Raw genomic sequence first — 11041 nt, 5'->3', positions numbered from 1 at the left:
GCTTTATAGTCATCTCTTGGCATGCACTCTAAAGCAGTCTTGAACAGATTGACCAATGCATGATGTTCGTGAAGCATTCGCTGCAAATCTTGGAGAATTGCTCTTTTCATAGCTGTGTTGATTTCTTGACGCCGGTCAAGTTGTTCTTCTATATTGCCCATGAAGTATATTTGCAAGAATTAGTGCTGTGCATCTTCAATAGGTTGCAATGATCCAATGCGATGGCAAATCTGGCCTTGAATCTTTAAATTCAAAGCCATAGTTATAGTTAGATTTACAAACACTTTTTACAGAAATCTAGCAAACTACATCATTCCAATTTTTTTTTTTATACCCTGAACCCATTGAAAATGGGAAATCAGGGTATAATGGTTTTGTGAAAAGTATGTAACAGGCAGAAGGAATCATCGCAGACCCCATAAAGTATATATATTCTTGATCAGGACGACGAGCTGAGTCGATATAGCCCTGTCCGTCTGTCCGTCCGTCCGTCCGTCCGTATGAGCAAAAGGATCTCAGAAGATATAAGAACTAGAGAGCTGAAATTTGGCATGCATACTCGTGTATACCATAGGCAGTACAAGTTTGCTTTATTTTTTCGATAACTCATCCGATAACTTTTTTATCGAGAATAATCGAAAAATCGACATGGTTTTTTCAGCCTAGTTTGAACACTTTTAGACCTGGAGACTTCAAATTTGCGTTATATATAAAGTTAATGGATACATAGATTTTGTCATTTACAGATTTTGGATACCACGCCCCCTTCGCCACCAATTTGAAAAAAACGCATTTCAAGTACTAGAGACTTGTGCTTTAGAATGTACATACATTTGAACATTATGATTACGTTCTGAACGTTTCATTAGGATTGTACGTCTACAAAAGAAATTATTCAACAAATAAATTCCCATAATATTGCCCACATTGCAGCGCAGCCCAAGCGCAGCCGCTGCCTACTGCACAGTTAGCAGAGCGCGTGCTTATAAGTGCATGTGTATGTATGTGTGCATAAAAGAAGTCCAGAACGATTAGAATATCAGCTTGGAGGGTTCAGGGTATCTCCTAGTCGAGCAGTCTCGACTGGAGCCTTCTTACTTGTTTTTTTTACAATCATAGACAAGTAAGAAGGCTCCAGTCGAGACTGCTCGACTAGGAGATACCCTGCACCCTCCAAGCTGATATTCTAATCATTCTGGACTTCTTTTATGCACACATACATACACATGCACGTATAAGCACGCGCTCTGCAAACTGCGCAGCTAGCAGCGGCTGCGCTTGGGCTGCACTGCAGTGTGGGCAATATTATGAGAATTTATTTGTTGAATAATTTCTTTTGTAGACATACGATCCTAAACTGAAACTTTTAGAGCGTAATCATATGGCTAAAATGTGTGTACATTCCAAAGCACAAGTCTCTAGTACTTGAAATGCGTTTTTTACAAATTGGGGGCGAAGGAGGCGTGGTATCCAAAATCTGTAAATTACAAAATCTTTGTATCTATTAACTTTATATACAACGCAAATTTGAAGTCTCCAGGTCTAAAAGTGTTCAAATTAAGCTGAAAAAACAATGTCGATTTTTCGATTATTCTCGATAAAAAAGTTATCGGACAAATTATCGAAAAAATAAAGCAAACTTGTACTGCCTATGGTATACACGAGTATGCATGCCAAATTTCAGCTCTCTAGCTCTTATATCTTCTGAGATCCTTTTGCTCATACGGACGGACGGACGGACGGACAGGCTGACAGGGGGGGTAAATTTTTAACCGAATTTTTAACAAAAACCGAAATTGCATAAATTGCATATAAGCATACATAAACAAGTAAGAACGTTGCAGTCGGGCAGGTTTTTCCGATTTGCCACGCCCCAACTGGGCGTAGACACCTCATTTTTGGTCAGTTTTTAGAACGAGATAACGGTACCCTAACTGCAAAGTTTGAATGCTTAACCTCAAAAAATGTGAAAATTACAGGGTATTTTCCGATATGCCACGCCCCTAAAGAGGCTTAAAAATTATTTTTGGGGAATCGATAGAGGAGGCTTCTAGCTATTATACTTTAGGAGATATAAACTTTTGTGGTTTGCCACGCCCCCTGTGGGCGGACATATATCTACCATAGCTCGTTGGACGTGGGTGGTCAACCCGCGTATATATACAAAATTTAGGTCTCTAGCATCAATAGTGCCTAAAATATAGCAGAATTCGAAAAATCACTATATCGTCAGGTCCGATTTGCCACGCCCCTAGTAAGCGTAGATATAAAATTCACCCATCTTTATAGAATTAAAACATCAGCTTACGTGCACGGAAGGAAACATTTTTATAAAATTAATAAAATATAAAAAAAAAAAACTAAAATAACAAAGATTTGCAATTTACAAAAAAGAGTTTTCCGCGGAATTTGAACTCGCATCCAAGCCGAATAGCATGTTCATGTCAAAATATCTAAAATAAAGATCGCCGGCGCTTCAGCCTACAGCACCACCGCGTCGTTTTGACCAACAGTAGTATTGGTTTTGTGCAATGTCCGTCTTGCTGTCCGTCTGTCCGTATGAACGCAATCTATTTCGGCGCTATTGAAGCTAGAGACTTGAAATTCGGAACACATACTCGTGTATATCTCCGATTTATAAAGTGTTAAAATTTTCCCGATCCGCCCACTATAAGATAACGCCCACCCAAGATAACGAGCTATGGCGGATATATCTCCGCTGTATCTCCTAAAGTTATAAACCTAGAATACTGAAATTTTGCACGTAAGCTGATGTTTTAATTCTATAAAGATGGGTGAAAAAATTATATATCTACGCCTACTAGGGGCGTGGCAAATCGGACCTGAAGATATAGTGATTTTTCGGCTATATTTTGGACACTATTGATGCTAGAGACCTGAAATTTGGTATGTATACGCGGGTTGACCACCCAGGTCCAACGAGCTATGGTAGATATATGTCCGCCCATAGGGGGCGTGGCAAACCGCAAAAGTTTATACCTCTAAAAGTATAATAGCTAGAAGCTTCAAATTTAGATAGTTAAGTTATTGGTAGCCTCCTTTATCGATGCCCCAAAAATAATTTTTAAGCGTGGCATATCGAAAAATACCCTGTAATTTTCACATTTTTTGAGCGTAAGAATTCAAATTTTGCTTTTAGGTTATCGGTTGCTCGTTCAAGGAACTGAGGAGTCTACGGCCGCTAGGGGCGTGGCAATCGGCATTTATAGTGCCCATATTGCGGCATTTATATGCGTCAGCCATCTATTTATGTATTTGTACACATAAATAGGCTTAATAGGCATTGATAGCACGGAAGGAAACATTTTTATAAAATTAATAAAATATAAAAAAGCTAAAATAACAAAAAAATTTGCAATTTACAAAAAAGAGTTTTCCGCGGAATTTGAACTCGCACCCAAGCCGAATAGCATGTTCATGTCAAAATATCTAAAATAAAGATCGCCGGCGCTTCAGCCTACAGCACCACCGCGTCGTTTTGACCAACAGTAGTATTGGTTTTGTGCAATGTCCGTCTGTCCATATGAACGCAATCTATTTCGCCGCTATTGAAGTTAGAGACTTGAAATTTAGAACACATACTCGTGTATTTCTCCGATTTATAAAGTGTTAAAATTTCCCGATCCGCCCACCAAAAATGAGGTGTCTACGCCTAGTAGGGGCGTGGCAAATCGGGGAAAACTGCATTTTCTACAGTATTAGAGCTAAACTTAACTACTAAATTGTTGATGGGATGTGAATGAGTATTCCGCAGTCGGTAACGCCCGACTGCAACGTTCTAACTTGTTTTTTTCATAATTTTCCCACGATTCAAAGTTTTACGTTTCTACTTATACGCGGAACAGTTGAAAGGCAGATTCCTTAATTTTAGCTGGAAGCTGCGTTTTATCTTTTCGGCAATATTTTTGCAAGACAGCTCCTGTGTGTGGAAGAAGTCTACTTTTGACGTGCCAATTAATATCACTTAAAAATGATTGATTTTTTAATTTTACGTTATTACCTTGCCATCAGCTACACTTTTTAACACAAGACTAAAAAAATTGATGTGCGCGTAATTCATTAACTAACCGAAGAACTATGTGATTGCAAGCCAATCATTGCTGTACGAAGACATTATTGGTCCACTGTATAAGATAGTAAGTAATAAAAATTTTGCGAAAAAACAAAAAGAAATCAAACTAAAATTTAAAATTATCCCGACTGTTAATTTGAATTTTTGTAACTTTTTTGCGTACAAGGTTGTTTTTTTTTTTTTTTTTTCATTTATATTTATTTACTTTTTGCTGGTTTTATTTATAATTATTGAATTTCTTTAATAACAATACCACGTGATGTGTAAAATTTTCGCTAAGATAATATAAATTTCACGTTTTTCTTTACTCTCTTTTAATACATAAACGCAAGTTATTCATTTATTGCGAGTATGCCTTGTATAGTCGACAAATGGCTTTGAGGTCAGCAGGAAGATTGAATTTTGTGTAATGGATTTTTACATATGTATATACTTTCAATAAACGCACATTTACATGAGTCATTAATTATTGTTATAAAATAAATAAATAACACTTCAAATACTATATAATTGCCATGTTGCGTGGAAGATAAGGAAATAAAATACAAATTAGGGGAGAGAGGGGGATATAACAAAATTAAGAGTAGGTGAGAGGACACTGCCTCACTATCATTGTCCGTTATAGTGTGCTTAATCCTAAATCAGACGCACCTTGGTGCTGGGGTAGCGGTACCGTCTCAAATGGCAATTATTATTGTGATGCTGTCTCTGCTCCTGGTGAGGATTGGTGGCGGCATACCTTCCCAAAGGCGTTGCGTAAATTCAATGTATTATATTCAATTCAATATTATACAGAATATTTTACAGATTAGGTATTAATTGTATTAGCTACCTCTTGGCCTGTCGTCTCGAGCACAGAACTGCCCATAATTAGGAATGAAGATTAGCGCGATCTTTGGCTCGTCGTTTAGCCAACATCGAGAGCTCAACAGGACCCACGTTCGCTGCTTGCGGTATGGCAATAGCACGAAAAGTTGCATCCACAGCACCTCGAAGCGCCATTGAAATGTGGCTATGCTGCTGTTGTTGTGCCCCCAATGACAATTGCCGTGCAGCGCAGTTACCGATGGTTGCATTTTGTGAATATTCTGTAAGCTGTACATTGCCAGCAAATTGGTCCCGCACCCAACTGTGTTCCATGATCTGTGCCACCGTTGGCCGATTCTCAGGCACAATGTGCAGCATCTGACGCAACAGATCTTTAACTGGTGCACTGATTAGTGACCATCGAGTGCTGCTAAAATCAATATGTCCTGATCCAATTCGCTTCAGTATTACATCCGGAGAGTCATTGGGCGTGCTAGCAAATGGTGTCCGCCCCGATAGCATTATATAAAGCAGCACGCCCAACGACCAAATGTCACAAGCCAAATCATATCCCTGCCTTTTCAGTACTTCCGGTGCTACAAAGTTGGCTGTGTAGCAGGGTGTCATAAGCAGGCCGTTGTCGGCGCGCAGTTGCTTCGCAAAGCCTGCAAATCGAGTTCTTATTAGCCATAAATATATATAAAGAAAACAACAAAAGAGAAAGAAAAAAAAAAAAAAATATATATATATATATATATATATATATATATATATATATATACATATATATCTGTTCTGTTCTGTCATAACTAATTAATTTTTGATATTTTTGAAAAAAAAAAAAACTGGATGGTAACTTTAAAAAAGCAACCTGGCAATAAGGCATGCCAAAAAAAAAATTGTATTTCCCCCTAAATTCATAGTAGTCACAATTCATTGATAATGACCTGCTGAAAATAATAGGTACACTCCATTTCTTCAGCCTGAAAGAAAGTTTCTTTTATTGTTATAAAATAGTAAGTTACCTTCCTAAAGATGTTTAAAGCAAAAAAAATGATCAATATCATATGTAGATGGGTCGAAATAATAATTATTCTAGTGAGGAACGCAGAATTGCTAAAAACCTTAGAAGGAGTGGCAAATCTTTGCGTGAAATTGCGAAACTGATGAACAGATCTTTAAACGTTGTGCAAAATACTTTAAAGATGCACAATAAAAAGGGAACACGTGGAAGTCCATCGAACTGAACCGACGCTAGAACTGGGCCGACGCATTATAAGGATTGCAAGATCCGACCCTTTCAAATTTTCAAAGGTCATTTCATCTGTAATGGATAATATTATTAGTGCTTCTTCAATTAGGAGATGACTACATATGGCTAAACTACCAGGTCGTATCGAAAAACTGGTTCCTTTGATGCGCACCAAAAATTTTATGATGATGCAAAATTTTGCTAACGACCACTTCACCTGGGAAGGAACTGAAAGTCAAAAAAAGCGGCGTATTATCCTATTTAACGACGAGCCTAGAATTGCCTTTATAGAAATCACTATTCCACACTTATAAAACTGCTTAAAGGTAAAGAATTTTATCTTCGCTACACAATAAAATACTGAAGCATGGCGGTGGCAACATTTTGTTGTGTTATGTATAACTCGGTTTGAGGTTAATAAAGTGGACACTCTCGCTTGGCCCACTCATTCTCCTGATCTGAATCTAATTGAAAACGTGTTTAGTGCATTGAAAAAGCAGATGGTAAAGAAAAAGTATGACAATAAACGCCAAATAGGGGACTGTGTCCAAGAAACCTGGAGGAAGATTACGAATGAGACCTGCCAAACTTTAATTAGGAGTATGTCCAATCGGATAGAAACATTTTTGAAAATAAAAGAGGATATACAGGATATTGATCCAAAAATAGAATAGCAAAAGATTTTGAATGATTTGCAAATAAAAAAATATAATACAGGTTACCAAAGTAAAGTGTACCTATTATTTTCGTAAAGCACAAAAAGCTCCATTTTTGTTTATTTGTTTGTAACTTTTGAAAAAATAAATTTGTTTCAAAATTTACTTTTTTTATTAATATATACATAATACAGAAATGTGCATTTAAATTTTCATGTTTAGGGCAGTAGAACAAATGTTTTGCTAAACTATACTCCAAAAAGTTTAATTTTAAGGGTGTACCTATTATTTTTATCATGAGTGTATATATATATAGGATTTTTTACTATGCTGACATGTTTCTCTTTTGTCAATAATTTTATCTATCCATTTTTTTGATCTATGAAAGAAGGCATCAAAGTCAGGTTATAAAACCGTTTAAAATTACAGCTTTTCCTTTAAAGATTTTAGCTTGATGAGAATATGAGCTCTAAGCCAAGGATAAAGCATTAAACGAATTCTAATTAATATAAATTTTATCTGAGTATAGAAATGGGACGTTACAACAATGTTCTACTTAGCCAGTCTCCTCGATAGTATCAAGACTTACCTAAATCACAGAGCTTAAGCGTTTCGGGCGTTTGTCGCATGCTTGCGTAGATCATATTCGAGGGTTTCAGATCTCGGTGCACGACTCCGTGCTCGTGTAAATAAGCGACTGCAGCGGCAATCGTACGCAAGACTGCACTAGCCTCACTCTCGCACATTTGTTGAACTGCCAGGATGCGATCGAGCAGTTCGCCGCCCTTGAGCAGCTCCATCACTAAATACGCAGAGCTGGCATCTTCGTACACTGAATATAATGTCACAATATTCGGATGATTACCGTAGCGCAGCATTATCTCTACCTCCTCCCAGCAATCCGCTGTAGAAGAGGAGGCTGCAGCAACAGCCGCCTTTTCAATGATCTTCACAGCGTAGTGTTTTTTGGAAGCGCGATGCTCGCACAGGCGACACACAGAGAACGTGCCACGCCCCAGTTCATGCAGCAAATTATATTCGGACAAGAAATTACCAGGTAGGACACCAGGCAAGCTGCGTGGCCCTGGTGTCGCCACCACAGACGGTACTGAGGCGGCCGGTAGAGTAGCGTGCATAGGACTAACATTATTGGAGCAGCTGATATTAGCATTATTCTCTAGTAGGATGGGTGCCACGAAGCTAAAGCCACGAAATATTTCGTGTGCAGATGCAGATATTGGACCACCTGGCGAATCCCGTGGCGACTTGGAAGTGTACTCCACATCAAAGTAGAAGGCATCATCACGACTAACTGCCGGTATAAATGGAGGGCGCACCAGTTTACGTTCCAGACGTACCCAATCAATGGTGGAAAAAAAACCATGCGCTTTAATGTCTAAAATGCCTTGCGCGCCAGCGCCTAATCGATTTAATGGGTTGCGTTTGAAGAGCGCACGCAGCAACGACTGTGCTTCTGGGGACAGATTCTCGGGCATGCCTAACTTGGAGCGTAATATCTGATTCATCGTCTCTTGGCGTGTCTGTCCATGAAAAGGCAGATTCCCGGTCAGCATTTCGTACATAAGGACACCGAATGACCACCAGTCGGCAGCAAAGTCATGACCCTTGCGATTTACAATCTCGGGAGCCATGTATTCAACGGTGCCACAAAAACTATACGTCTTAGAGCCATCTAGCGGTTGCTTAGACAAACCAAAGTCAGTCAAAGCAATGTGTCCATGTTCATCGAGGAGAATGTTTTCTGGTTTCAAGTCGCGATAGATGATCCCGAGAGTGTGCAGATGATTGAGCGCTAATGCCAGCTCTGCCAGATAGAACTTCACATCTTCCTCAGTGAACATGACTTCTTTAGAGAGTCGTGTAAATAAATCACCTCCGCGCAAAAAATCCAGTATTAAATACAATTTACCAGGTGTTTGGAATGCATAGTGTAGGCGCACGATAAATGCGTGTCCCACATCAGCAAGAATTTTTCGCTCGTTGGTGCTCCGCACGCGATCTTTAATTTTAAGTGTGGCCTTCTTTAAAACCTTCATGGCGTACAGAGTGCCCGCATCTTTTCCTAGAATCTTGCGCACCAAAAACACTTTGCCAAAGCTGCCCTCACCAAGTACGCGCAACAGCTCAAATTGAGAAGGATCCGCCTTATCGTGACCCTCTTTTACCACTTCGCGCAATTCGAATTCATTATAGCTTGCTGCACCATACGATTCCGAGTCGCTTAGCTCCATCTGCTCGGAGACTTTGCTTGGTGTTATATGATGTTGTTCGAGTGCTGTTTGCAGTTGCTGTTGTTGTTGCTGATGTTGTTGACGACGCTGACATGACGTCACTGTTGTCACGGCGCCGCTCTCCTCATCGGTGGGCGTGTGCTCCATCGGTGTCACCGCAAGACTACTGCAGCTAGAAGAGGTAATTTGCATACGTTGCCGCAGTTGCAGGCCCATCGTTGTTGTTGCCGCTGCCCTTGCTGTCTTTGTTGCCGTTGTCGCAGCTGCAGTACTGGCATTATCCAACCGAGCGTGCTCAGCATCGTTGCTATTGCTAATTCTGCTGCTGTTGACTTCCACTTGATGTTGCTGCTGCTGTAGGTGTCTCAGATCTCTATTAGAGTCAGCCAGTGGCATGACTGTCGCTGCCTTGTTGGTGTTCAATTGTACGTACACGTTTGTGAGCGTTTTGATGATTTAAATTTGACCAAACTGCAGCTTTTTGTATAACTGTTGATGTTATGTCTAAACAACAGGCGCGTCAAACTGGGAAAGCAGAGGCATTAGCGTTGCGCTGCTCCCTCCTGCTACGTTTCTGGTTACGCTTTTCACGTATTATTTTCTTTTTCTTCCTCTATTAGAAAAAACACTTGCTAGTGATGTGAAATAACATCGCATCATTATTGCATCTTTCCGATTGCATAACGATTAGTCCTAACAATAGGTATCGATAAGCATCGAAGATATAGTTTAAGGGGGGTATCCACAGACGAATTTGTTACACTAACTATAGAACCAGTGTTGCCGTTTTGGCTTATTTTCGTACAGATCTGGCTTACTTTAAGTGGAATTACGGAAAAAATTTTGGAATTGTGGACAGCGGAAAATCTGGCTTATTTATGAATCCAATTGGCTAATATCACTAACCAGAGAACACATAGACTAGACATGTAGAACAAACTTTTTCAACACCGAAAAAATGCGCTGAAGCGACCGGACAACTTCGTATTTGGTCGGCTCGATCGTTTGAGGCTCAAGCAGTGAAAAAAAGGCACGACAAAATCAGTGCGCTGCGACTGCTGCCACGAAATGCACACATTATCAAATGAAGCACGGTTATGCGCTCGTTTTCCCTTACTCACTCTCTCCCTCTCTTTATGCTCTCTCTCTCTCTCTATGGTCTCTCAAATAGCAGCTCTCTCCTTTTGAGTGAAGGGTATACCGAAATCATAAAAGCGTTTGTCACGCTCATGCAAACAAAATGTAAGCGTTTCGATGGTTATTCGTGAGAAGGCCTTGATGCGCATAAAGAATATGATTTCGCGACGGGCAAGCACACACACACTTGCAGTCTCTGGAAACATGTGTGAGCATTTGTGGCCTGTGTGCGTAACTCTTGCTGCTTGTAGTAATTTTAAAGCCCAGCATTTGCATTTGGTCGATTTTGTGAAGTGCTCACAAACATACTACATACATGTATATACATATGTACATTTGATTGTGTGTATGCATGAGATGCATTTGTATGCCTCTGTGCCTTTACATGTGCGTATGTGTATATTTTTGTTTGTATGTTTGAGAGATGAACATTGGCGTGTGCCTACCTCAACTTAAAATGGTGTGAACGATTTTGGTTTTTAATTGAAGAGGCGCTTTTATTGCTACAAGCTCTGGCTCTTCACACACAGGCATACAAATGCTCATAGTACATGTAGCAAGGGACAGTGTGTGTGTCAGTGTTGCCGAAACTTTTTCAGCAAAAGTAGCAAAACCGAAGGTTGAAAGTAGCTAGAAGTAGCCAACTTTCTTCTAAAATAGCTGAAAAAGTAGCAAAAAAGAAAACAGTGCTGTTTTTTCATAAAAAGTCAACTTTATTAATTTAATTCTGATAATATCTCATCTATGACCACCAGCTCGTCATTTTCACCATTGTCGCTTTTATAATTTTCCTTTTCAAGGTAGTTGGGTGGAACGCTATACTCATAGCAACATTTCCCATATC

General features: G+C 39.6%; 2 protein-coding genes across 6 annotated transcripts in view; both read right to left on the bottom strand.

Moving 5' to 3' along the window:
* Window positions 1–11041, bottom strand: part of LOC6586334 — a 72230-nt gene that overhangs the window by 19808 nt on the left and 41381 nt on the right. The window lies entirely within an intron of this gene.
* LOC26527912 (ribosomal protein S6 kinase 2 beta) lies at window positions 4494–9711 on the bottom strand. Of its 3 annotated transcripts, XM_015160532.3 has the most exons (3): window positions 7398–9711; window positions 4926–5565; window positions 4494–4832 (listed from the first exon to the last, which is right to left on the bottom strand). In XM_015160532.3, the coding sequence occupies exons 1-2, from the start codon at window positions 9454–9456 to the stop codon at window positions 4964–4966; spliced, it is 2661 nt and encodes an 886-aa protein (XP_015016018.1). In that variant the 5' UTR covers window positions 9457–9711; the 3' UTR covers window positions 4494–4832; window positions 4926–4963. The 3 variants fall into 3 exon arrangements, with proteins under 3 accessions (XP_015016018.1, XP_015016017.1, XP_043865738.1); XM_015160531.3 differs by having other exon boundaries at window positions 4494–5565; XM_044009803.1 differs by lacking the exon at window positions 4494–4832 and having other exon boundaries at window positions 5438–5579.

This window comes from Drosophila mojavensis, unplaced genomic scaffold (assembly GCF_018153725.1).
Source record: "Drosophila mojavensis isolate 15081-1352.22 unplaced genomic scaffold, ASM1815372v1 contig_136, whole genome shotgun sequence".
Classification (NCBI taxonomy): Eukaryota; Metazoa; Arthropoda; class Insecta; order Diptera; family Drosophilidae; genus Drosophila; species Drosophila mojavensis.
The sequence above is the reverse complement of the archived record's forward strand: the minus strand, read 5'-3'. Positions and strand labels throughout refer to the sequence as shown.

Coding starts and splice junctions, on each gene's coding strand:
- LOC26527912 (XM_015160531.3), bottom strand. CDS start 9,456: ATGCCACTGGCTGACTCTAATAGAGATCTGAGACACCTACAGCAGCAG. Junction 5,566..7,397: donor GCTTAAGCTCTGTGATTTAG/GTAAGTCTTGAT, acceptor CTCGATTTGCAG/GCTTTGCGAAGCAACTGCGC.